Source organism: Pristiophorus japonicus, chromosome 6, assembly GCF_044704955.1.
Source record: "Pristiophorus japonicus isolate sPriJap1 chromosome 6, sPriJap1.hap1, whole genome shotgun sequence".
In the NCBI taxonomy this organism is placed as follows: domain Eukaryota; kingdom Metazoa; phylum Chordata; class Chondrichthyes; family Pristiophoridae; genus Pristiophorus; species Pristiophorus japonicus.
The window spans coordinates 216,244,068-216,269,493 of NC_091982.1; the positions used below are offsets into that span (position 1 = coordinate 216,244,068).

At 42.8% G+C, this 25,426-nt stretch overlaps 1 protein-coding gene across 2 annotated transcripts; it reads right to left on the reverse strand.

The window, feature by feature from the left end:
- Window positions 1-180: 180 nt before the first annotated feature.
- LOC139265959 (2-acylglycerol O-acyltransferase 1-like) lies at window positions 181-24,764 on the reverse strand. 2 transcript variants are annotated; one of them, XM_070883596.1, is made up of 7 exons: window positions 24,518-24,762; window positions 24,149-24,304; window positions 12,564-12,742; window positions 7,472-7,676; window positions 5,256-5,430; window positions 3,317-3,516; window positions 181-1,273 (listed from the first exon to the last, which is right to left on the reverse strand). In XM_070883596.1, the coding sequence occupies exons 2-7, from the start codon at window positions 24,240-24,242 to the stop codon at window positions 1,119-1,121; spliced, it is 1,008 nt and encodes a 335-aa protein (XP_070739697.1). In that variant the 5' UTR covers window positions 24,243-24,304; window positions 24,518-24,762; the 3' UTR covers window positions 181-1,118. The 2 variants fall into 2 exon arrangements, with proteins under 2 accessions (XP_070739697.1, XP_070739698.1); XM_070883597.1 differs by having other exon boundaries at window positions 1,187-1,273; window positions 5,260-5,430; window positions 24,518-24,764.
- Between the last annotated feature and the right edge of the window lie 662 nt (window positions 24,765-25,426).

Here is a 25,426-nt window from a genome sequence, read left to right on the forward strand (position 1 = left end):
GGTATACCTAACTTTCAATGATCTTTGAATTCATAGTTATTTGCTAAAGTACTTGAACTTGTCAAGCTTTTTTGATAGCAGAATAGAGGAAAATGCTGCAGTACAATGAAACAAATCTGAGCAGGAATAATTGAAACTTTTTTTGGTTTATTTAAAAAAAGAACACACACCATCAAGCTATTAAATGAGATGGATTCAGATTTAGTTTGATTACAGGACTGAATCGCATTGGGCATTTTACAGAAATAGTTAATGCCCTTAGAATAAAAATCAAAATTAGCAATACAAACATTATAGTGGCATTAAAGATGCACTGCTTTCCTTATATAATTTTTTTAAAACTCTTAATTCTTCAGACATTAGTGATACTTTTCTATGCTCTCTTTCCCTCTCCCCGACCATTTTTAAAAAATACCCTGTATCTAATTTTACTTAAAAAAAATACATACAAATAAACATGAACCATTAATACTAATATGATTCATTAAAAAAAGCCAGATCTTTGGATTGTAATTTCCAGAGATCAAAAGGTTGCAGAGACTACAATATGCACATATATATTATTTTATTGAGGCACTTTAGTGGTTGCAATTACTAAACCATATGTGGTATTTACAGCCATGTGGTCAATTTTATGATACATTTTTCCTGCTTGTATCTCGGGGGATTTTGAAGAGGCACTTTGGTAACAATAAGTACTTCTCTATGAATTTATAGGTAACAATTTTGGGCAATCTGATTTTAAAATAATTCCATGATATAAGGCCCTCTGAAAAAGCTTTTTTAATCTCCATTCCAACTGATGGGGTGGTGCAAATAGTAGGCTCACTTAGCACATGCTCAATTTGACAGGGTTGATCTTAAACAAGGGATATACTATTTGTCAAGTGCAGTTCATCAAATACTCTGCATACACAGACATTACACCAATGCTTCTACATCAATGTTTAGCAGCTGAGGTAGAACTGTTTAAATGCCATAGACCAACTCTGCGAATGGGATAATAAAAAAGGGTCCTGAAGTAAAACAATTATCTAAGATTCATCTACAACTTAAGTACTTACCCCCTACAGTGTGACTATATTTTGTGTATGAATTCAGGTGCTCAAAGATAAAAGTCAACTGAAAAGGAGATGGTCTCTTTCTGAAATTCCATACTGAGCTTTGTGTTCTTCAAATAATGTATTTAATGCATCAATATACATTATGTGCAATGCTTCAATCTCTTGGTTTGAAGGGGTGTGATTTTGTTGCACAACGATTGGTTTTCCCACTGCAAAACAAAAGCAACTGAGCATTACTCAGGAGTAGTAAATCATGTACTGTCATTTTTCTCATTCTTCCATTCGTCAGCAATTTTCCGAAGAGTGCCATCTTCTCTAGGAGTATAGGAGAATTATTGCAACATTAAGGAAGTTTATATTATCCTGAAACCTCCAATCTAATGTTAAAAAAATAATAGAAGCTTTGATAAAAAATCTCACAACTGCAGAATTATAAGATTCTGAATTCAAACAAAGGCATTGTACTGAAAAATTGAAAATGCAGATTTTTGTTCGAAAAGTAATTAATCTAGAAACCAACTGCATTTTCTGCTGCTGTTAAGCATTAATTTTGGCAGTTACAGCAGCATAAAGAAAGTTCCAGATGCCATGGAAGGGGCTAGTCGGTGGATCCATGAATAAAGCAAGTCTGCCATTTTGAGGCCTGGGCCTCATTTGCATGTGGCTGGTTAGCTGCGAGTGTCAAACTGGTACTCGGAGGTAGCTCGTCGGTTGGGAAGGATGGGAAATAGGCTGGCTTATACACGGAGCAGACCAACAGTCAGAGCCAGGATGGAGAGAGGCGATGTCGAGGGGGGCCTTGCACAGGCCTGAGTTTTTTTTGTGTGAACACTAATGCTCCTCCTAGCCCTACAAAAGTGGAAGTTTAAAAAAAAAGCTGTGTTTATTTTCTACATATCCTCCAATGGTCCCTTTAAGGACTGCTGGTTAGGCCGCTTAATAACAGTGCAAATGTCATAGAACCCCGATTTCTATATTACAAGTACCATCCTGCTTGAAAACGGCAGGTGCATCGGCTGCTCACCTCAGGACCCCACCCATGATAGCAGTAGTTGGAGCATCATAAATGTGGTGTTTTCAGACCATTTTCCCTCCTGCCCCCACCCCCGGTTTACACCAGACAGGGGTACTTAAATTCAGTCCCGATTAGTGCAGGATTGTGAAGAGCTTATCCTCCTGGCTTCAGTTGATATGTGTGTATCAAGGAGACCAGTGAGAGAAGGGGGAAGAAAAAGAGTTTAAAAAAAAAACAGGTCCTTTGCAGCTTTTACAGAGCAGCAATGGAAGGCCTGCGTACAGTTATTCTCTAGAATGGAGCTGATGGCCCAGGTTTTGCTGGAGCAGCACATCTTGTGGTGTGTCCAGTTAGTCAGTTTTTCCCTCACTCTTCAGCTCGAAAAAGTGTTGCCCTGCAAGTTGCTGGACGTGCTGATACAGGCGTGCTGAGGGCAACAGTGCATCTGGTACCATGGTGAACGAGGAGACCAATGAGATTTAAGAACTGAGAAAGAAACAGGGATGACGGAGAAGGAAATAGAGTGAATTAGAGTCAAATCAGGTGCAGAAAGAGAAATAAAGAGTAGGAAAGAATGATTGGATTGTGAGAGCGAAAAAAGGGGCAGAAAGGAAAAGGAAATCATTTTTTTTTAAAGTAAATATCTTAACAACAATTTACTACTGTAGAGATAAGTCTCCAGTTTTAATTCTTATCTTTCTGGACTGGAGAGATTGAATAGCATTTCATGAAACTCATGGGGAAGTTGAGGGTGAGCTGCTGTTTTCGCAAGGCTAACTGGAGTGATGCAAATCATCCAGCAACTTGTGGCAATTCGCAAAACTTCTGTTAGGTAACATTGTAGTATTTGTGGTGAAGTAAGCCAGCGGAGTCTAGAAGTGAATCCCAGCCTTCACTGACATTTAAACACCTTAACCACATTAGGCCAATGAAAAGCATTTTATTGAAAATTGCATAATAACCCCTCATATTGGCAGCAGTGATATGACCACTCCACAGGAGCACATTTGGTTAGGCTTTTCAAAAGTAGCACGGATCATAACCACCAAAGTCTGTGTCCAAGGCCATCCCACTCCCAGGTGAAGAAGGTAATATGTACTGAGGCAATTTGATTAACTGGCAATATTAGGGTGTAATGGTATGCAGATGCATCTGTTTTATAACGGTTTTACCACCACATCCTGCCTGCGCTTTAAAAAAAAGCTCCGGTAGTGACAGTATTTTCTGGTTTTCTTACCTATAGTGTAAATAGGTTTCCTGTATGGTAGCAGCCCAAAACTGTACTGGAAGACCCCCCTGGCATAAAACAGCGGCATTGCAAACCCCATGATCTTCTGTAATCGCTCCTGCATTGCCCGAAGAATCGACCCTTTAGGATTGTTTTGCTGATTAAAGAGTTCATTTTCCCCAAAAGAAAAGACTGGGACCAGATGTGCCCTAAAGAGAGATGAGAATTAATGTACATGTATAAATTCAGGTTTCATTATTTGAAGTTTTACCTACTACAGCAGAATGCACAATGTAAGGTTGGGCGGTTAAATTTGGCTCTCTTGATTGTTTTATCCAATAACCGTGTTACAAATTTGGGTCTTTCCTTAGCTTATCTCTTGGGTTCAATCCCATAAGTATGCATCTTACATTCAGGCTCACTTATTTCAATCAGCACAACTTCCCTTCATGTAACAATATAAAATAAAACAATGGAAACGCTATACTTTCCCACATCAGTGGGACATCTTGTTTAACAAGCAAAATAACTTTGAATTAAACTTTTGCATTTTACCCTTCGGACTTCAGCAAAATATCCCCCTAGCATCTTTCAGATTAAAAACCTGTCTCTATTTTCACCTCTCTGTGTTGGTAACCAGAGGGGACAGTCTTTTTTAATAAACAATGTAGCTCTTTTTAAAACCATCTTTCTGTGGAAAAATGGTCAAAAAATCCCAAAATGTATCAAGGAGGTACAATTTTGGTTTTATTTGAACGATTGCTTTTCTGGTCCTTTCTAAAAATGATTAAATACTCATTTGATCTTATATTTTTTATTTTTAACATTTTGGCATTGAGATTACTATATTAAAAGCACAACATGCTAAAAGGAATAAAATTAATTGTGTTAATTTACACGTAGTTGGTATACAACCTGGATTGTGGCATCAAGAGAAGCAGCATGGGGGGTGGTTAGAAGAAGCATTGCCCAAAGCTGCTCTCGTGATTCCCAAGTGCTGGGGCAAGAATAGCATTGATTGAGGCTTGGAAGCAGCTCACTTGCTTGTTCTTTTAATGGGGAATTCTGCTTTAAAATAAAATAATCTACAGTTTTCTAAGTAATTTATGCCACTTCAATCTATAATAATGTTTATAGATACATGCATGCTGTCATTTATACAACTTAAATAAGCTTCTGAATGTCATTTAAGGTTAATTATTATTGAAATAATAAAAAAAAGAGCATAAATCTAACCCCATCTACTTCCACTATTTAAATTTCTTACGTGTGTAGTCTTCCCAGTACTCTGCCCCACTTTTCCATTATGGGCTTATTTAGCAACATTGTCATTTTTTCCCCTATAGCTCTTGATGGAAAGTGTGAAGTATCAATCTGACTGCTGAATTATGCAGTGCAGCTTTACATTCCATGGCACGAATTTTTCTGAATCTCTTTTAGTAATTGAAAAGCGTTAACAGTAGATACAGGTTGTAAAGAATTAGCCAAGTGACAGTACTTTACTGAAAAACAGCTCACTATATGAGGAAGAACCCCATCTGAAGTAAAACTAAGCCATAGCTGTCAGAAGGTTCCTGGTTTGATTTCTCAGTCGCAATAGCTGGTCTCAGCTGGGACAACAGTTAGGGTGCTACAATTAGTTTCAGTGTCCTCGGATTAGGAAGGAGGGGCGGAAGAATGTCAGCAACTGTTCCCGTTTCTGATTTCTAACCAGTGACACCTGCTGGAAATTCTATGTGTATTAACGTTGGATATGAACAGGATTCCACTTGGCTGTGACTCCCCCACAAATCCATACCATCAACATCTTAAGAACAGGAGGGAAGGAAATTGGGGTCACAAACAGTTAACTATCCACTTACTGAGTTATAAAAGTCCTGTATATGCACCAACAAGGATAATATTTTTTAAAAAGAACATTATTTCTCCATACAGAAAGTCAACATACCCACATTTTATAGCCAATTTAATAAATCCTTTTCTTTTACGGGTTCTCAAAGTTAGTCCTCCAGGTCTTGCATCTAGAGATTCCTCAGCACCACCTATCACAAGGACAGCCACATTACCACCTCCCTTCCTGCTTAGAATGTAAGAAGCACTGCTCTTCACAGCTGAGACTAGACCTACAACAAAAGTAGAAATAAATGCTTGTTGTTTATTAAGGGTGAATAAAAGAAACAGTCTCTATTGTAATTATGGAGAGTGCCTAAAGAGCACATCTATAATAAAAGCAATCTACAAATGATACATTGATGCAAAATGCATTCACTTAAGTGTTTATGTGCTAGAGTTTCCACTTGTTTGCACTAGTTTTGCACCCAATCTGGGAGGAATCGGCCAAACCAGTGCAAAAGGAGGAATTTAAAATGCAGGTGAATTACGCCCAGAACCACTTGATTTCATGTTCATACGCTCCTGTTTTCTGCAACCTTTTACACTGGTTCAAGATTCAATTTGTCCAAATCAGGCTTCATCCACAAAGCTGGCTACACCCCCAGGTCAAAATTGAAATGTTGTGCACTGGTTCGAGGAGGCTCTTCAAATTGCGCTCATTTTCTTTGGTGCCCAGACACTAGTAGATGTATTTTCAAAGATTTTTCTAACAAAAGTATTTACTTTACTATGAAACTGACTAATCTATGCCAATGAAACTATTAAATGCTTCAGTATAGTTTTGTAAAGTTATTTTCAATGATTTTAATCAGATTACTCACAGGTGGAGGCCTGGATTAAAAATACTTATTTTTGATGATAAACCCATTTTCAGCTGTATTAATAAAATTGCACCAGGCTACCACTCCTAAATACATCAAGGAATACTTTTTAATGGAAAGAAAAAAAGAAACAACAATTACATTCGATTACACTGCCTGATTGCACTGGTTCATGGAAGATTTGACAATGGTGATTATGCAAATGAATTTTAGCACAATTTCAATTGCATTTTGGGTGCAATTTCCCAGATTTTCGATGTACACTGTGCCCCCCTATCTTGGTCGGGAGGGAGCAGGGGAAGAGATGTAGCATCCGGCTATCCCAGAAGTACAGGTTTCCCAGAACTCCTGCCGAATTTAACGGCAGGACCTAATTAAAATTTTTGGACTCCGTTTCCCAGCCGGCAGCCAGTCAGATTGAGAGGCTGGCTGGATCTCGGGCGGGACGGTTGCAGTACTCGGCTGCAGCTGGGGAGCAGAGAGGAGGAAGAGAGGGAGAAATCGTGAGTTGAGGGGTCCGTGAATAGTTCACAGGCTAGACAGATCGGGGAGAGGGAGGGGCCATGGAGAGATGGTGGGGGGGTGGGGGGGCATGAATAGATCGCAGAGAGAGGGGATTCTGATTTGCGTGGAGTGGGAAACAGATTTATTTGGGGGGTCGGGGCAGTACTCCTACTCTTCCTTGTCCACAAGCAGTGCTAAAAAGGCACTTTCCTGTTGGATCCAGCCTTTCTCACCTCCGTTCAGCTGCTGGGTTTCCCGACCCGTGGGAAACCTGGCCTGCAGGCGTTAAATGTAAAACATAGCTAATATTTGAACCTCATTGAAATATTTAAATTAGGGACCTGCCTCTAGAGAGCCGGTTAGTTGCCCATCCCGCAACCCGCCTCCAATGAAACCGGAAATGGGTACGTTGGAAGCCGATTGGGGTCGGGTATGCCATTTTTGAATTTTTAACCTTCCGTCCATCCTGTGAGGTTAAAATTATCCCATGGAAATCTCACCATGAAGCGTGCAAATCTCACCATTGCTAACTTGCTCCAAGTTTTGCTGATTTTCTAAATAGAATGTGCCGTAGCAAGCATAGTGGCGAATCAGGCCTTCACCGCCAATCTAGGTGCTGATGACACATTCACCATGTGGAGCCGCGGGAAGGTTTAAGAGAATGGAAGTGTAACTTCCGAAATAAATTTAAACTACAGGTTGTAGTGTCCCTTTTCAAGTTTCAATTGTCAGTTTGCTCTATCTGATCTATGAATTCTGGCCACTTCAAGTTGCTACATTATTCATTTAGGAATAAAATAGTAATTCACTTAATTTTGTGGATTACAAGCGCATAAAATGAGCTAAGCAAGCTAACCTAGAATGATTAGCTTATTGAAAAGCTTTGGGTTTGAATGAGACTGGAGATCACAAATCTTTGTGAACAAAAACATATATAAACCATTACCTGCACACATGATGTAATCCCTGTAGAAAGGAATCTTGAACCAGAATGGCAATATGCACAGATATGATGTCAAACCTGGAAACAATTTCCGAAAGCCTGTGGCGTCACTGCCAAAGTTTCCAAAAGCTCCAGCTACAAGCACCCCATGAGGATGAAATCCAAACAGATAATTATACTGTGGATCCAGATCAGTTGTTTTCTTCAGCTTGTAATGGAGAGAAATCAGAATCAATCCAATATCTGAGTTTTGTCCCAAATTCCAACCACTTATGCCAGAAATACCACAATTTTACCGCAGAAGGATGATGGAATTTCTAGTCATGGGTACCTGAAGTTGAAATGTACGCCATCCCCCTACACTGATAGCTCTCAAGTTGAAAAATAAATCACAAAAAATACCTGTTTGGTGTTACCCCTAGACCACCACATGAGAGATGAATGGAAATGACAATAAATTAGGACCACACATTAAACAGAGTCTCATGATCAGCAATCTTTTTTTAAGTTACAAAACAATCCTTAACCTTTAGCATAGCAAGTTGTTGTTGATGAAACATAGAAACATAGAAAATAGGTACAGGAGTAGGCCATTTGGCCCTTCGAGCCTGCACCACCATTCAATAAGATCATGGCTGATCATTCCCTCAGTACCCCTTTCCAGCTTTCTCTCCATACCCCTTGATACCTTTAGCCGTAAGGGCCATATCTCTTGAATATATCCCTCTTGAATATATCCAATGAACTGGCATCAACAACTCTCTGCGGTAGGGAATTCCACAGGTTAATAACTCTCTGAGTAAAGAAGTTTCTCCTCATCTCAGTCCTAAATGGCCTACCCCTTATCCTAAGACTGTGTCCCCTGGTTCTGGACTTCCCAAACATCGGGAACATTCTTCCCGCATCTAACCTGTCCAGTCCCGTCAGAATCTTATATGTTTATATGAGATTCCCTCTCATCCTTCTAAACTCCAGTGTATAAAAACCCAGTTGATTCAGTCTCTCCTCAGATGTCAGTCCAGCCATCCCGGGAATCAATCTGGTGAACCTTCGCTGCACTCCCTCAATAGCAAGAATGTCTTTCCTCAGATTAGACCAAAACTGAACATAATATTCCAGGTGAGGCCTCACTAAGGCCCTGTATAACTGCAGTAACACCTCCCTGCTCCTATACTCAAATCCCCTAACTATGAAGGCCAACATACCATTTGCCTTCTTCACCGCCTGCTGTACCTGCATGCCAACTTTCAATGACTGATGTACCATGACACCCAGGTCTTGTTGCACCTCCCCTTTTCCTAATCTGCCGCCATTCAGATAATCTGCCTTCATGTTTTTGCCCCCAAAGTGGATACCCTCCCATTCATCCACATTATACTGCATCTGCCATGTATTTGCCCACTCACCTAACCTGCCCAAATCGCCCTGCAGCCTCTTAGTGTCCTCTTCACAGCTCACACCGCCACCCAGTTTAGTGTCATCTGCAAACTTGGAGATATTACACTCAATTCCTTCATCTAAATCATTAATGTATATTGTAAAGAGCTGGGGTCCCAGCACTGAGCCCTGCGGCACCCCACTAGTCACTGCCTGTCATTCTGAAAAGGACCAGTTTATCCTGACTCTCTGCTTCCTGTCTGCCAACTAGTTCTCTATCCATGTCAGTACATTACCCCCAATATCATGTGCTTTAATTTTGCACACCAATCTCTTGTGTGAGACATTGTCAAAAGTCTTTTGAAAGTCCAGAAACACCACATCCACTGGTTCTCCCTTGTCCACTCTACTAGTTACATCCTCAAAAAATTCCAGAAGATTTGTCAAGCATAAATCTATGCTGACTTGGACCGATCCTGTCACTGCTTTCCAAATGCGCTGCTATTTCATCTTTAATAATTGATTCCAACATTTTCCCCACTACTGATGTCAGGCTAACCAGTCTATAATTAGCCGTTTTCTCTCTTCCTCCTTTCTTAAAAAGTGGTGTTACATTAGCTACCCTCCAGTCCATAGGAACTGATCCAGTGTCGATAAGACTGTTGGAAGATGATCATCAAAGCATCCACTATTTCTATGGCCACTTCCTTAAGTACTCTGGGATGCAGACTATCAGGCCCCGGGGATTTATCAGCCTTCAATCCGCTCAATTTCCCTCACACAATTTCCCGCCTAATAAGGATATCCTTCAGTTCCTCCTTCTCAATAGACCCTCGGTCCCCTAGTACTTCCAGAAGCAAATGGATGGGGGAACCATAATCATGAGACCCTTTATTCCTGTCCCTATTCATTGTTTGTTAATTTTTAAATTGCAACGATTAATGATATCTGGCAGAGGTGAGGATATTTTTAGATGCTAGAATACAATAGATTACCTTTAAAAAAAAGTCAAAATTAATAATTGCTGGTGCCAATGAGCAAGGCCACTGATTGTGGGTTTATGTAAAACCGGATGGAATTGTGGAACATAATCTCTATAGCACCAGTAAAAATCCAGAATATCCTGTAATCATATGAAAAATAAATGAAATTCAATTTAGTCAAGTAGGCCTAAAGCACTGGTTAAAAATCACAGGATTGCACATAATGAACAGAATTTGCCTAGTGGATATGCCAATGAGTAACAATTAACAGATCCGAACACTAAATCTCACAGGCCTGAGCTCTCTGCCACAAGCAAAGAAGAAAAGCTTGTTTTTCTTTTTCCAATCACTTAAGATTTGTTAAAAAATTGAATAATTCAAGCAATGCTCAGAAAGCTCACCCCAGTAAATGGTCCCATATGCCAGTTCCTTGCATAATGTGTCGAAAAATCAAGATTGAAATGCATGATTTTCCAGAGGCAAATTTGACTGAAACTGATTTCAAAATTACCTTTAAATAAACCTGACCCAATCGTCCACCAGTGTTTCTTGTTTGCATTTGAAATACCACTTCTCCATTGCATTCAAAATTCCAGTGCCAAAAAAAAATCTTTTAAATAGTTACTTGGCTGTTTCCACAACTTAAATATTTTGCAAATTCCAGATATGCTGTAAATATAAATAAGATTTTTGTCTAGTTCCAGATTACAGTGTCCAGGAGTGAGTGGATGTCAGAATGAAAGAATTGGCAATGACACCAATGTTCAACCAGGCCTTCCATTTCCCTGAATAGAATTTAAAGGAATATCTCAGATAATAATTTTATCTTCCAATAGCAAACTTGTATTTGAAGAAAAATTCTGAAGTATTTTTTTAAAAGCTATCAGGCAGTAATGGGCTTCCTGATAAGCACAGTCATTGTGATCCTGTCTAAGGTGTGATGCTGAAAACTGAAGGGTGTTGACGCAACTTAATGGCCCAGAACAGTACAGCAGCAAAGAACAGATAGGCATCTACTGCCTCACATTATTACAAACTCCCATACTACCAGCGAAGGGAAACATTTGTAGCCATCACATAGCATCAGCAAGCAGAGTGGCATGCAAAACCAACTAATCTGGTCTGGTCACATAAAAGCCTCTGTTATGCAAGGTCATATTGCTTCACCTGAAGTTTACTTGGCACTGAACTACTGCCACAGGGCTTCAAGAAAAGTAAAAAAAATAAGCACTAGCTTCTGCCCAACCCATCAAACAGGAATTTTCAGTGGGAAGGCTGCATTGCATTATCTTGATTTCAAAAAGTACATACCAGTCGCACCCCGATGGCAAGTAAACCACATAATAAATCAAGGTGACCTTCCTTGACTACAAAAAGAGAATTAAGAAATGATTGAGTTCATGTATTCCTCCTTAAGCATTAATTAAGTATCCAATGTCAGCGACAGTCACTCAAAAACAAAGTTTTCTTTATTCAGGTCAAGACTGTTTTCCTTTAAATAGTGAAGGGTGTAGACCAGTTCAATGTCTGGATTTTTTTTTAAAAACTGAATTTCTTCATAATTTTCTCACTAATGTGTTCATATTATGATTGTTATAGGAATTTATGAAAGTAAGGGATATTCCAGTTCTAATGTTATAATATTTTTCATGATTTTTTTTTCTGCATGGAGTAACTGTGTGAGCTACCTGCTAAAGAAATCTATCGACAACTGCTATCAGCTTGCTGCTGACAATTAACATAATTGGGACAAGAAATCGATCTTTTTCCCATGACAGAGTACAGGAACACTTATTTTACAAAATCTGGGCAAGTACAGATAAAACTAATTCTGTGGTTCACAGTTAAAATTAGTCAGTGTGTAATTAGCAAGATGTTGATTCTTCTTTAATATCAAAATGTTTAGTATAACATTTTGAGGACCAAACTGTGAACTTCAAGTCTTTTATACATCTCTAACTTGATGTCACTTTTTATTGAAAACAACTTTTAGGGTTAGCCTATCTCACAAGCACAACACAAACTAATGGATATATTTTAATCCCTGTTATGTTTTCCCTCATGACTAAAACCTGAGTGCAAAATGCGCTCGCAGGCCTAAGTTTGAGGCCTGGGATATTTTAATTCCAAGGTCTCATCTGCATGCCACTGGATTAGCTGCATGGGGGGGGCACTGGATTAGCTGCATGGGGGGGGCACTGGATTAGCTGCATGGGCAGGGCGGGGGGGGGGAGCGGCATCTGCCTGGCAGGTGGGAGTGGAGGTTTGGACGGTCAAACGCCACTGGCAAGTAAGTCAGTAGGAGGGAATTTCAGGATGGTCTCATTGGAGGGTTAGTCCAGGTTAGGAGGAGAGGCCTTGGCTTTCCTTGCGAGGCACTTCTGCTCCTCCTGGCCCCACAAAGGAGAAATTTCCACTTACAGTGGAGAGCTAGTTCATCCTCCCGATAGCTGCCGACCTGTCTTCACCTGGCAGGAAAGCGACGGTGGCTCCCTGTTTAGGCCGCAGCTAAAATATAACTGGGATTTCACTGATCTAATGATACCCCAAGTTGCATATATTTACGAGGTTCATGTTTGCTTTGAGCAGGCGACTCAGTCCCCTAGCTGCAGTTAGAATGACGGCCAATGGGATTCCAGCAGAAATGAGGCAGGTTGTTTGAACACTCTTCATCTTTCAAATAAAATTCAGTTCCACAGTCAATGCAAGATTAACCCCAAAGACACTTGACTTACATGAATAGGAAAGTAGTCCCGGAAGTAACTCCAGATAGTCCAATTTCTGACCCACTCTGACCTTCTTCCACCCTGATTTGGTGTCTCCCAATCAATATACAACCAAGCGGTATAAACAACAGCAATGTACCAGTAACCAGCAAAGGTGAGAAACACAAAGATAGCCAGGCAGCATTGAGCTGTAAAGAGAAAGGTGTAACCAACTGTAATTAATTCATATTTGACTCAGCTATAATATGAAATACAATACATATGTCATGCTAGCCTTCAGGCAAAATGTCAGTTGGACTTTTAATTTTGATGGTTAGGATTCCAAAATTTACAATACAGTTGCTTAATATTCTTGTTATAAAGAAAGAGCTTGCATTTATATAGCATCTTTCACAACCTCAGGATGTCCCAAAGCGCTTTGCAGCCAGTGAAGTACTTTTGAAGTGTAGTCACTGTTGTAATTTAAGAAACGTGGGAATCAATTTGCGCACAGTAGGGTTCCGCGAACATCAATGTGATAATGACCAGATAATCTGTTTTAGCGTTGTTGGTTGTGGGTTAATTATTGACCAGGATAACTACCCTGCTCTTCTTCGCAATAGTGCCATGGGATTTTTACATCCACCCATGAGGGCAGATGGGGCCTCGATTTAACGTCTCATCTGAAAGATCGCACCTCCAACAGTGCAACACTCTCAGTATTGCACTAGTGTCAGCTTAGATTTTGTAATAATCAATGGTCTTGATCTAAGCTTCTTTAGTTTTACAAACATAAATATAAAAATAAGTTAGTAGCTGTTACCAAATATGCATTTTATATAAGAAAATGGAGTAAGAAAGTGACACTTAAGCACTTTGCAATAAAAAGTTTCAAGTACAGGTCTGAAACTAGTAATGTAGATAGTGTATTATTGATATTCTTCATATGTAAACGACATGTTTGCTTAAAGACTATTATTTGTGAATCCCAGTCAACCGTTCTCTATTTATAACAGCTTGCTCTAATGTTTATCAAATGCCAATGTAGTTAAGTTTCAAGTAAAACACAAAAGCCCTCAAAATCCATGGGCGTTTTGCTGATCTCTTGTTGTAGCTCTAGGAGTCGTCCGGCATAGCCCCCTAAAAATGAATGGAAGTGATACACTACATTATAGGATAGACATATAATACCATGTATTGCTAAATATTTTATTAAAGAAAGACTTGGATTTATATAGCACCTTTCACGATCACCGGACGTTTCAAAGCGCTTTACAGCCAATTAAGTACTTTTCAAGTGTAGTCACTGTTGTAATGTAGGGTTAATTATCGGCCAACACACCGGGGATAATTCCCCTGCTCTTCTTCGAAATAGTGCTATGGGATCTTTTGCATCAATCAAGAGGGCAGATGGGGCCTCGGTTTAATGTCTCATCTGAAAGACGGCACCTCCGACAGTGCAGCACAGTGTTATTATACTGGTAAGGTAGACTAGTGAACTTTTAACACCATAAAGTCTAGTTGTTAAGTAAACAGCTTCAGATTATATAGAGTTTAATTGTTGTTTATCCAGGGAACTTTGTAAATTGAAAAGTTTTGATCAGTTTTGGACTGAGGAATATGCAGAATTTTAAGATTGCTTTGCATCTATAACAAACATTAATGTCTATAATATTACTAGTGGATCATGCACAGGTTGATTCATGGAAAGTTGAGGATGCATAATGATACGTCCTTACTACACAGTATAAATGCACACGAGGCCCATGCTTGAGAGGTCAGTCTGTGACCTGTCCTTTATTCCTCAGCACTCAAGTGATGAAGGTGGGTGGAGCTTCCCCTTTTATACCTGAAGGTCCAGGTTAGGAGTGTCTCCCACCTAGTGGTCAGTGTTCTCACGGTGTACAACTTAAGTCAGTTTATACATGGGTTACAATGCTGGTTGAATACATGACATCACCTCCCCCCCCAAAGTCTTATTGGGATCACAGGTTGAGTCTCTCTGGTGTTTACGCTCCCTTGTAGAGCGCCTGAGTTGGGGCTCCGGTTGTTGGGCGCTGGCCTGAGTGTCTGCTGTTTGCAGTGCCTCAGGCCTGTCCGGACTGCCCACAGTGACTGGGCTCTCCTCCCTTTGGTTCCGGTGTTCGGTCACCTGTGGTGGAGTGAACTCTATATCGTGTTCTTCCTCTGCTTCTTCCATGGGGTTGCTGAACCTCCTTTTTGTTTGATCCACATGTTTGCGGCAGATTTGTCCATTGGTAAGTTGAACTACCAGAATCCTATTTCCCTCTTTGGCAACCACAGTGCCTGCAAGCCATTTGGGCCCTGCAGCGTAGTTGAGGACCAAAAACAGGATCATTTACATCAATACATCGCGTCCTCGCATTCCTGTCATGGTAGTGATATTGTGACTGGCGCCTGCTCTCGACAATTTCTTTCATGGTGGGGTGTATAAGGGATAATCGGGTTTTGAGTGTCCTTTTCATTAGTAGCTCTGCGGGTGGAACCCCTGTGAGCGAGTGTGGTCAGGATCTATAGGTCAACAGGAGGCGTGATAAGTGGGTTTGTAGGGAACCCCCTTGGAATCTGAGCATCCCCTGTTTGATTATCTGCACTGCTCATTCCGCCTGGCCATTTGAGGCCGGCTTGAACGGTGCCGTTCTGACATGGTTAATTCCATTGCCTGCCATGAAGTCCTGGAATTCAGTGCTTGTGAAGCACGGGCCATTGTCGCTGACCAAGATGTCCGGTAGACCGTGGGCGGCGAACATTACCCGTAGACTTTCTACCGTGGCAGAGGATATGCTTGAATTTAAAATGTCACACTCGATCCATTTGGAGTAGGCGTCTACTACAACCAAAAACATTTTCCCCATGAAAGGACCTGCGTAGTCCACATGGATGCGTGACCAAGGCTTGACGGGCTATGGCCAGGGGCTAAGTGGGGCTTCCCTGGGCGCATGGCCCAGCTGGGCACACGTGTTGCACCTGCGAACACAAAGTTCCAGATCTGCGTCTATCCCTGGCCACCAAACGTGTGACCTGGCAATTGCCTTCATCGTGACAATGCCCGGGTGCCCATTGTGGAGTTCTCTGATGAATACCTCTCTGCCCATCTGGGGCATGACTGCGCGGTTTCCCCATAGTAGGCAATCGGCCTGAATCGAGAGTTCATCCTTGCGCCTGTGAAATGGTTTAAATTTCTCAGGGCATGCCCTGTACGTGGCTGCCCAGTCCCCATTCAGGACACATTTCTTGACTAGAGACAATAGCGGGTCTCTATTTGTCCAGACTTTAATCTGCCGGGCTGTCACGGGTGAGCCTTCGCTTCCGAAAGCTTCAACAGCCATGACCATCTCAGCACCATGCTCGGTAGCTCCCTCAGTGGTGGCTAGTGGGAGCCTGCTGAGTGCATCGGCGCAGTTTTCGGTGCCCGATCTGTGCCGAATTGTGTAGTCATAGGCAGCTAACCTCTGTATGCGGGCCGATGCGTTTGCATTTATGGCCTTGTTGTCGGCCATTGGAGACGTTAGGGTTTTGTGATCTGTCTCCAGCTCAAATTTCCTGCCAAACAGGTACTGTTGCATTTTCTTTACCGCATATACACATGCGAGCGCCTCCTTTTCTACCATCCCGTAGCCCCTTTCTGCCTGGGACAGACTCCTGGAGGCATAAGCTACCGGCTGTAACTGACCCTTGGCATTGACATGCTGCAACACACACCCGACACCATAGGACGACGCATCGCACGTTAACACAAGTTTCTTACATGGGTCATATAGCGTTAACAGATTGTTGGAACATAACAAATTGCGTGCTCTATTAAAAGCCCTTTCCTGGCTGTCCCCCCAGACCCATTCGCGACCTTTGCGTAGGAGCACGTGTAGCGGCTCTAGCAGCATGCTCAATTTGGGAAGAAAGTTACCAAAATAGTTCAGGAGCCCCAGGAACGAACGCAGCTCCGTCGTGTTATGGGGTCTGGGTGTTCTCTGGATCGCTTCCGTCTTGGATGCAGTAGGGCTGATCCCGTCTGCTGCTACCCTCATCCCCAGGAATTCTACCTCTGGAACTAGGAAGACACACTTCGCCTTTTTCAGTCGCAGACCTACCCGGTCCAGTCTGCGTAGCACCTCCTCCAGGTTGTGGAGGTGTTCTTCAGTATCGTAACCCGTAAAGAGGATGTCGTCCTGAAAAACCACTGTCCCTGGAATCGACTTGAGGAGGCTTTCCATATTTCGTTGGAAGATCGCGGCGGCCGAGCGAATCCCGAACGGACATCTGTTGTACTCAAACAACCCCTTGTGTGTCGTGATGGTGGTCAGCTTCTTCGACTCACTCGCCAGCCCCTGGGTCATGTAAGCTGACGTCAGGTCCAATTTTGAAAAAAGTTTGCCACCGGATAGCGTCGCAAAGAGGTCCTCCGCTCTCGGTAGTGGGTACTGGTCTTGGAGTGACATCCGATTGATGGTGGCCTTGTAATCGCCACATATCCTGACCGACCCATCCGCCTTGAGCACCGGCACAATCAGGCTCGCCCAGTCACTGAATTCGACTGGCAAGATGATGCCTTCCCTCAACAGGTGGTCCAATTCGCCTTCTATCTTTTCCCGCATCACGTACGGCACCACTCTAGCCTTGTGGTGTACTGGTCTGGCGTCCGGGTTTATGTGAATCACTACCTTGGCCCCCATGAAAGTGCCAATGCCGAGTTGAAATAATGAGTCAAATTTGTCCAGGACCTGTGAGCATGATACTCGCTCCACAGAGGAAATTGCATTGACATCGCCCCATTTCCAGTTCATGACAGCAAGCCAACTCCTCCCCAGTAGTGCGGGACCGTCCCCGGGACAATCCAGAGTGGCAGTTTGTTCTCCAAATCTTTGTGGGTCACGACTACTGTGGCGCTGCCAAGCACCGGAATGATCTGCTTTGTGTAAGTCCGTAGCTGTGCGTCAATCGCCGATAATTTTGGCCTCCTGGCCTTGGATGCCCACAACTTTTCGAACTGTTTGATACCCATCAGGGACTGGCTGGCCCCCGTGTCTAACTCCATTGATACTGGGATGCCATTGAGGAGCACTTTCATCATTATCGGTGGCGTCCTGGTGTATGAACTGTATACATGCTCCACAAGAACTCGCTGAACTTCAGCTTCCAGCAATTTCCCCCAGTGTCCATTTCTGCAATTTCTGCAGGTATTTTGCTCATCTCTGCAAACTCCAGCTGAATGTGTGCCTCCACGCCTCCAGCATGAGTTGCGGTTTGAAACAAAAGGTCCCTTGCCAGTCGATCGTCCCTGACTGCCCGTTATTGTCCTTGAGTGCACCATTAACAGGTGTTGATGGCCCCATTACTGGCCGCATTGTCCCTTGCAATGGCGTGAATCGCTGTTCAGCTTGCCATTGTCTCTGTCGAACTCCCCCTCTGGGTTCGACTACATGTTGGGGCATGCCTGACTGCCCTTGTCTGCCTGGAGAACTGTGTGCTGCTTTAACAATGTTGAATCTCTGTCCCAACCATTCCTTAACACAGTACCTCTCGTCTGTTCTGCTAGTGGCCATGCTCGCATGGTTTAAATCCCAGTTTCTTGTCGCCATTGATACGTCCTTACTATACAGTATAAATGCACACGAGGCCCATGCTTGAGAGGTCAGTCTGTGACCTGTTCTTTATTCCTTAGCACTCAAGTGATGAAGGTGGGTGGAGCTTCCCCTTTTATACCTGAAGGTCCAGGTTAGGAGTGTCTCCCACCTAGTGGTCAGTGTTCTCACGGTGTACAAATTAGGTCAGTTTATACATGGGTTACAATGCTGGTTGAATACATGACACATAATTTTAAAAGGACAATGCATAATGTAGTATTCCACTGTCCGGCATGTAGAATTTTCTTTCTATTTAAATTTCCAGGTGTGCACTCTGATTCATTTAAATTTCTGATATGCATTCTGCCCAAGCATCCATTGTGCCTGGGCATAGTCCCAGGAAAATCTTCATTGTTCTGTTTTGCCATAATAATAATTGATATAGAAAGCATGAATCAAAAATCATGCCATGGGAAGTAGGCCCAATGTGGACTGGAACAAGACTTTTGATATCTTACTAGTCCATTATCTGTGGTATTGCAGACTGCTAGTCATGGCCAAACATATCCTTCAGGTAAAGCGGAGTTGGAGGGCAGGGGATAATCAGATCAGGGTACACAGATGTAGGTCAGTTCCTATTTTAAAGCCATACACTCTGTAATTGTTTTCATATAATACTTTGAGTTTATAATATAATTAAATAGCAAAACAAGAGTTAAGGATGTCACTGAGCAACTGCAGGACATTCTGCAGGGGAGGGTGAACAGCCAGAGGTCATGGTCTGTATAGGTACCAATGACACAGGTAGAAAGAGAAATAAGGTCCTGCAGGCAGATTTTAGGGAGCCAGGAAATAGATACCTCAAAGGTAGTAATCTCAGGATTGCTCCCAGTGCCATGCACTACACTAGTGAGTGGCTGGAGAGGTGGTGCAGGAGGGAGGGCTTTAGATTCATGAGGCATTAGGACCGTTTCTTGGGGAAGTGGGACCTGTGCAAGTGGACGGGTTGCACCTCAGCAGGGCCAGGACCAATATCCTTGTGGGGAGGTTTGCTTGTACTGTTGGGGAGTGCTTAAACTACCTTGGCAGGGGGATGGGAACCTGAGCATAGATTCAGAAGGGAGAGAAGCAAAGCTGGAAATGGAAGACAGTAACTTAGTAAGTGAGTTTGTTATGCAGAGGAAACAAAGGCTGAAAGATAGACATGCTTAATGTTTTATACTTCAATGCAAGGAGTCTAGTGAATAAGGCAGATAAGCTGAGGGCACAGATATACATGTGAAGTATAATATCATAGCTATTACTGAAACATGGCTGAAAGGGCAGGAATGGCAGCTCAACATTCCTGGTTACAGGATTTTCAGCTGAGATAGAGAGGGGGATAAAAAAGGATGGGGTCGCAATATTGGTTAAAGAAACAATTACAGCTGAGAAAAGGGATGATATGTTAGTCGTATCATCAAATGAGGCCAAATGGGTTGCACTGAAGAACAAAAAAGGGGCAATCATACCGCTGGAAGTGTACTATAGATCCCCATATCGTCAGAGGGAGATAGAAGAGCAAATATGCAGGCACATTTCTGAGAAGTGCAAAAATAATAGGGCTGTAATAGTAGGGCATTACAACTGCCCTAATATTAAGGATCTATCCTTGGACCCCTCCTATTTCTCATCTACATGTTGTCCCTTGGCGACATCATCCAGAAACACAGAGTCAGTTTCCAAATGTATGCTGATGACACCTAGTTCTACCTCACTACTATTTTCTCAACCCCTCCACAATCTCTAAATTGTCAGACTGCTTGTCTGACATCCCGTCCTGGATAAGTAGAAATTTTCCGATTGAATATTTGGAAGACTGAAGTCATTGTTTTAAGTCCCATTCCCAAGACACTGACTCCATCCCTCTCTCCAACTCCTGTCTGAGGCTGAACCAGACTGTTTGCAACCTTGGTGTCATATTTGACCCTGAAATGAGCTGTCGACCATATATCCACAGCATAAATAAGACCGCCTATTTCCACCCTCCGTAACATCGCCCATCTCAATCCTTGCCTCAGCCCATCCACAGCAGAAGTCCTCATCCACGCCTTTGTTACCTTTGGACTTGACTATTCCAACACACTGCTGGCTGGCCTCCCACATTCAACCTTGCGAAAACTAGAGGTGATCCAAAGCTCGGCTGCCCATGTCCTAACTCGCACCAAGTCTCGCTCACCAACCACCCCTGCGCTCGCTGGCCTACATTGGCTTCCGGTTAAGCAACGCCTCGATTTCAAAATTCTCATCCTTATTTTCAAATCCCTCTGTGGCTTTGCCACTCCCTAGCTCTGTAATCTCCCCCCCACCCCCCCGAGATGTCCTCTAATTTTGCTCTCCTGAGCATCCCTGATTATAAGCTCTCAACCATTGGTGGCCGTGCCTTCTGTTGCCTAGGCCCCAAGCTCTGGAACTCCCTGCCTAAACCTCTCTGCCTCTATACCCCTCTTTCCTCCTTCAAAATGTTCCTTAAAACACTATGTTAAAGGCACTATATAAATACAAGATGTTGTTGTTGTTAACTGGGATAGAATCAGTGTAAAATTATAGAGAGCAGAATTCTTAAAATGCATTCAGGAGAACTTTTTTAGCCAGTAAAAAGCAAGACCAACAAGAGAGGAGGTGGTTCTGGATTTAGTTTTAGGGAATGAAGCTGGACAGGTAGAAGGGGTATCACTGGAAGAGCATTTTGGGGGTAGTGATCATAATTCAGTTAAATTTAGCATAGTTATGGAAAAGGACAAACAAAGATAGATCAGGAGTAAAAGTTCTCAATTGGGGAAAGGCCAATTTTACTAAGTTGAGATGTGATTTAGCAAAAGTGGACCGGAAACAGCAACTTGAATCTAAGCCAGTGTCAAAGCAGTCGGAGGCATTCAAGGAGGAGATAGTGGCGATCAGAATGTGAGATTACTGGGAAAGTCTCCACTTCAGATTCACTTACTAACTTACCTGAATGATAATCAATTCATACTATTATTAATTGTAGATTAAATATTTCATTATTTAATTGTTGCACTTATAATCAAACTTATAAAGCTGTTGTGAAATACCCTGGCTAGCCCTGGTTTGGGTAAGATGGAGAAAAACTAAAGGCTCATGGGTCCTTCTTGACCAACATTTAAAAAAGCCATTTCAGCATTTCTCATAAAAGGACAGCTGTCTGTAAAACAACAAGGCCAGCTTGGCAACATTCCTGAGACCCTGATAAAGAACAAAGGCTAAGTCATAGTGAAGCCATAATGAAATCATAACTGTTCACTTCCCAGACAAGATTAATGATGGACAAGGCCATCATGTCTCACTTGAATTAGACACTGCTAGGGGTGAAAAGACAGATGGTGTCAGGAAGAGGAGGGGGGTCATGGGGATGATGGTCTGGCTTAGACAGGCAGATCAGTGAGTACTGGAATTGGGTAGTGAAATTCAAGTGTAAGTCCATGATTGGGTTAACTGGTCCCCATAGACTGAGGTGCCACACAAGTGCCAGGGGCGTTGCACACCGGCTCAACTCTTCCGGGCGGTACTGCTCCGCGTCCCCGCAAAACCAGCCCCGAAAACCCCTGCAGGTAATTCCAAGGAAGTCTCGAAGCAGACTGCCTGCCCAGAAGAACTCCGGGGCGAAAACAGAAGCGCACATCACTGGAAAATCCAGCCCATTGTCTTTGAGCCTGGTACTCAAGTCATTGATTTGATCCCCCTCCCAATCACTGTCTCAGGTTAAATCTGACTGTTCATAACCTCATCATCCTACTCGACTATGACCTGAACTTTTAACATCATATCCACTCCATCATAAGTCCACCTACTCCCACCTCCATAATATCAACCGTCTCCACTCCTGCCTCAGCTCATCTGCCGAAGCCTTATCTATGCGTTTGTTACCTCCAGAACCAGCAATTGCAGCATTCGTCCAAACATGGACAAAATAATTGAATTCGAGAGGTGACGTGACAGTGACTGTCTTGACATCAAGGCAGCACTTGACCGACTGTAGCATAAAGGAGCCCCAGTAAAATTGAAGTCAATAGGAATCGGGGGAAAAACTCTCCACTGGTTTGAGTCATACCGAGACAAAGGAAGATGGTTGTGGTTGTTGGAGGTCAATCATCACAGCCCCAGGACATCATTGCAGGAGTTCCTCAGGGCAGTGTCCTAGGCCCAACCATCTTCAGCTGCTTCATCAATGACCTTCATAAGGTCAGAAATGCGGATGTTCGCTGATGACTGCACAGTGTTCAATGCCATTCGCAACTTCTCAGATAATGGATCAGTCCATGCCTGCATACAGCAAGACTTGCACAACATTCAGGCTTGGGCTGATGCGTGGCAAGTAACATTCGCAGCACACAAGCACCAGGCAATGACTATCTCCAACAAGAGAGAGTCCAACTACCGCCCCTTGACATTCAACGGCATTACCATCATTGAATCACGCACCATCAACTTTTGGGGGGGTTCACTATTAACCAGAAACTTAACTGGACCAGCCACATAAATACTGTGGGTACAAGAGCAGGCCAGAGGTTGGGTATTCTGCGCCGAGTGTTTCACCTCCTGACTCCTCAAAGCCGTTCCACCATCCACAAGGTGCAAGTCAGGAGTGTGATGGAATACTCTCCACTGGCCTGGATGAGTGCAGCTCCAACAACACTAAAGAAGCTCGACACCATCCAGGAAAAAGCAGCGCGCTTGATCAGCACCCTATCCACCACCTTAAACATTCACTCCCTCCACTACTGGTGCATCGTGGCTGCAGTCTGTACCATCTACAAGATGCACTGCAGCAACTCACCAAGGCTTCTTCGACAGCACCACCCAAATTTGCAATCTCTACCACATAGAAGGATAAAGACAACAGGCGCATGGGAACACCATCACCTGCAAGTTCCCCTCCAAGTTACACACCATCCTGACTTGGAAATATATCACCGTTCCTTCATCGTCATTGGGTCAAAATCCTGGAACTCCCTCCCTAACAGCACTGTGGGTGTACCTTCACCACACGGATTACAGCGGTTCAAGAAGGCGGCTCACCACTACCTTTTCAGGAGCAATTAGGGATGGGCAATAAATGCTGGCCTTGCCAGAGACGCTCACATCCCAGGAACGAAGGTTAAAAAATTCCAATGCTTTCCAGGCTAACCTCCCATCCTCCATAAACTTCAGCTCATCCACAACTCTGCTGCCCGCATTCTAAGCCATACAAAGTCTCACTCACCCATCACCCTTGTGCTCACTAACCTCCAATTTAAGATTCTTATCCTCATGTTCAAATCCCTTCATGGCCTTCACCCTCTCTATCTTTGTATCCTCCGCCAGTTTTACTATCCTTCGAGAACTCTGGTCTATTCTGCACCCACGCTCCCTCCATCCCACTATGCCCTCAGCTGTGGAATTTGCACTTTAAACACCTCTGCCTTTCCACTTCTCTCCCTCTCCTCCTTTAAGACACTCCTTTACTTTACATTGACCAACCTTTATCACCCCTTCAAATATCTTCTTCTTTGGCTTGGTATCAATTTTACAGCTTGGAAAGTTTTTCTACTTTAAAGGCATTATACATTTGCAGGTTGTTGTTAAAATAGGGATCATTTCAAGAAAATATTTGGCCCCCTTCTGAAGGTTTAAAGGTTCCAGCAACAATTTCAGGCTACTTATCACCAGAAATCACCGTAAAAATAGTAAATTTGGAACTATCCACTCTTCCCCCACTGTTTTTCAACGTTTTAAATCAACACCCACTAATTTGTGGAACATTGCAAATTAAGGGGTTACATAAAGATAGCAAATGTTCACTTCATTTGCTCTTCATTGAATCTTCTTGTGCGCAAATTGGCATACCGTAACTGCATTTCAAACTTCTGTGAATATGAAGCGCTTTGGGGAAATCCTGAGAACGTGATTAGTTGCTGTATATATCCACGTTTCTTTCTTCCGTAAAAAACATCATTCTTTGCAGAACATTCCGCAATTAAAATGAGCAAAAATTACCGAAAAACAAAAAAGTAAACAACCACTGGAGCACAGCAACGGTTTGAATCCTTCTCCTTAGAGGGATGTTAATAGGTGCAAACTCGATCTTCATGTCAACAGCTGCTCACTCCAACTGGGAACTTCTTGCAATTACCGCACGTCACTTTCACAGATCTGAAAGGCAGTTAGTATTACACATAAAATGTTTGCCCACAAGATGCAGAAGTTGCATTTGCTACAGCCAACATCCTATTATTTCAACTTGTTACAACACATGTCGGTTCCCTAGATCTCGCGTAGATGAATTCGCTCGATCGAAACTTGTCTGTAAAAACAGTTGTTTGAAAAAAATGCAGCATACATTCGAACCGAATGTCTTGATCTTACCCCAACCGTGTCTTCCAGTTTTAAAAAAGGGAGCAGTTTTGATCGCAGGGCTCTGTGAAACCGATTGTTGCTCGGAGTGCTGGAAGATCTGAGAACTGGGATAAGTTTTATTATCCCCTGATTAGAACAACTAATTTTCCTTGAAAAACCAGTGCCATGCCTTGACTCCGGGGGAAGGGCGATTCCGAAAGGAACAACAGGGGGAGCCAAACTTTCCTGTTCCAAATACAATTAAAAAAGCAACTGCAAATGCCCGAAATCTGATACCAAAAACAAAAGCAGAAGACACGCAGAGGCAAAGCAGACGGGTTAACATCTGAGGAGAGAATTGATAAGTTAAGACGTCGACTGTTCTGATGAAGGGTGGGTTGGTTACACCTGGAACGTTAACTTGTCCTTTCTCCCCACAGATGTTGACAGACCTGCTGAGTGTTTCCAGCATTTTCCCCTTTTGCTCCCAGAATACACAGACTAGAACATAAGAACATAAGAAATAGGAACAGGAGTAGGCCATTTGGCCCCTCGAGCCCGCTCCACCATTTAATACTGTCATGTATTCAACCAGCATTGTAACCCATGTATAAACTGACCTAATTTGTACACCGTGAGAACACTGACCACTAGGTGGGAGACACTCCTAACCTGGACCTTCAGGTATAAAAGGGGAAGCTCCACCCACCTTCATCACTTGAGTGCTAAGGAATAAAGGACAGGTCACAGACTGACCTTCTCTCAAGCATGGGCCTCGTGTGCATTTATACTGTATAGTAAGGACGTATCAATGGCGACAAGAAACTGGGATTTAAACCACGCGAGCATGGCCACTAGCAGAACAGACGAGAGGTACTGTGTTAAGGAATGGTTGGGACAGAAATTCAACATTGTTAAAGCAGCACACAGTTCTCCAGG

Bases quoted from the DNA above. Each gene is read 5' to 3' on its own strand.
- LOC139265959 (XM_070883596.1), bottom strand. From the start codon at position 24,242: ATGAAGATCGAGTTTGCACCTATTAACATCCCTCTAAGGAGAAGGATT. The intron at 5,431-7,471 runs GTAATGGTTTAT...CTTTTGTTGTAG, and splicing joins GGATTACATCATGTGTGCAG to GTCTAGTCTCAGCTGTGAAG. The intron at 1,274-3,316 runs GTAAGAAAACCA...TTTGTTTTGCAG, and splicing joins GAAACCTATTTACACTATAG to TGGGAAAACCAATCGTTGTG.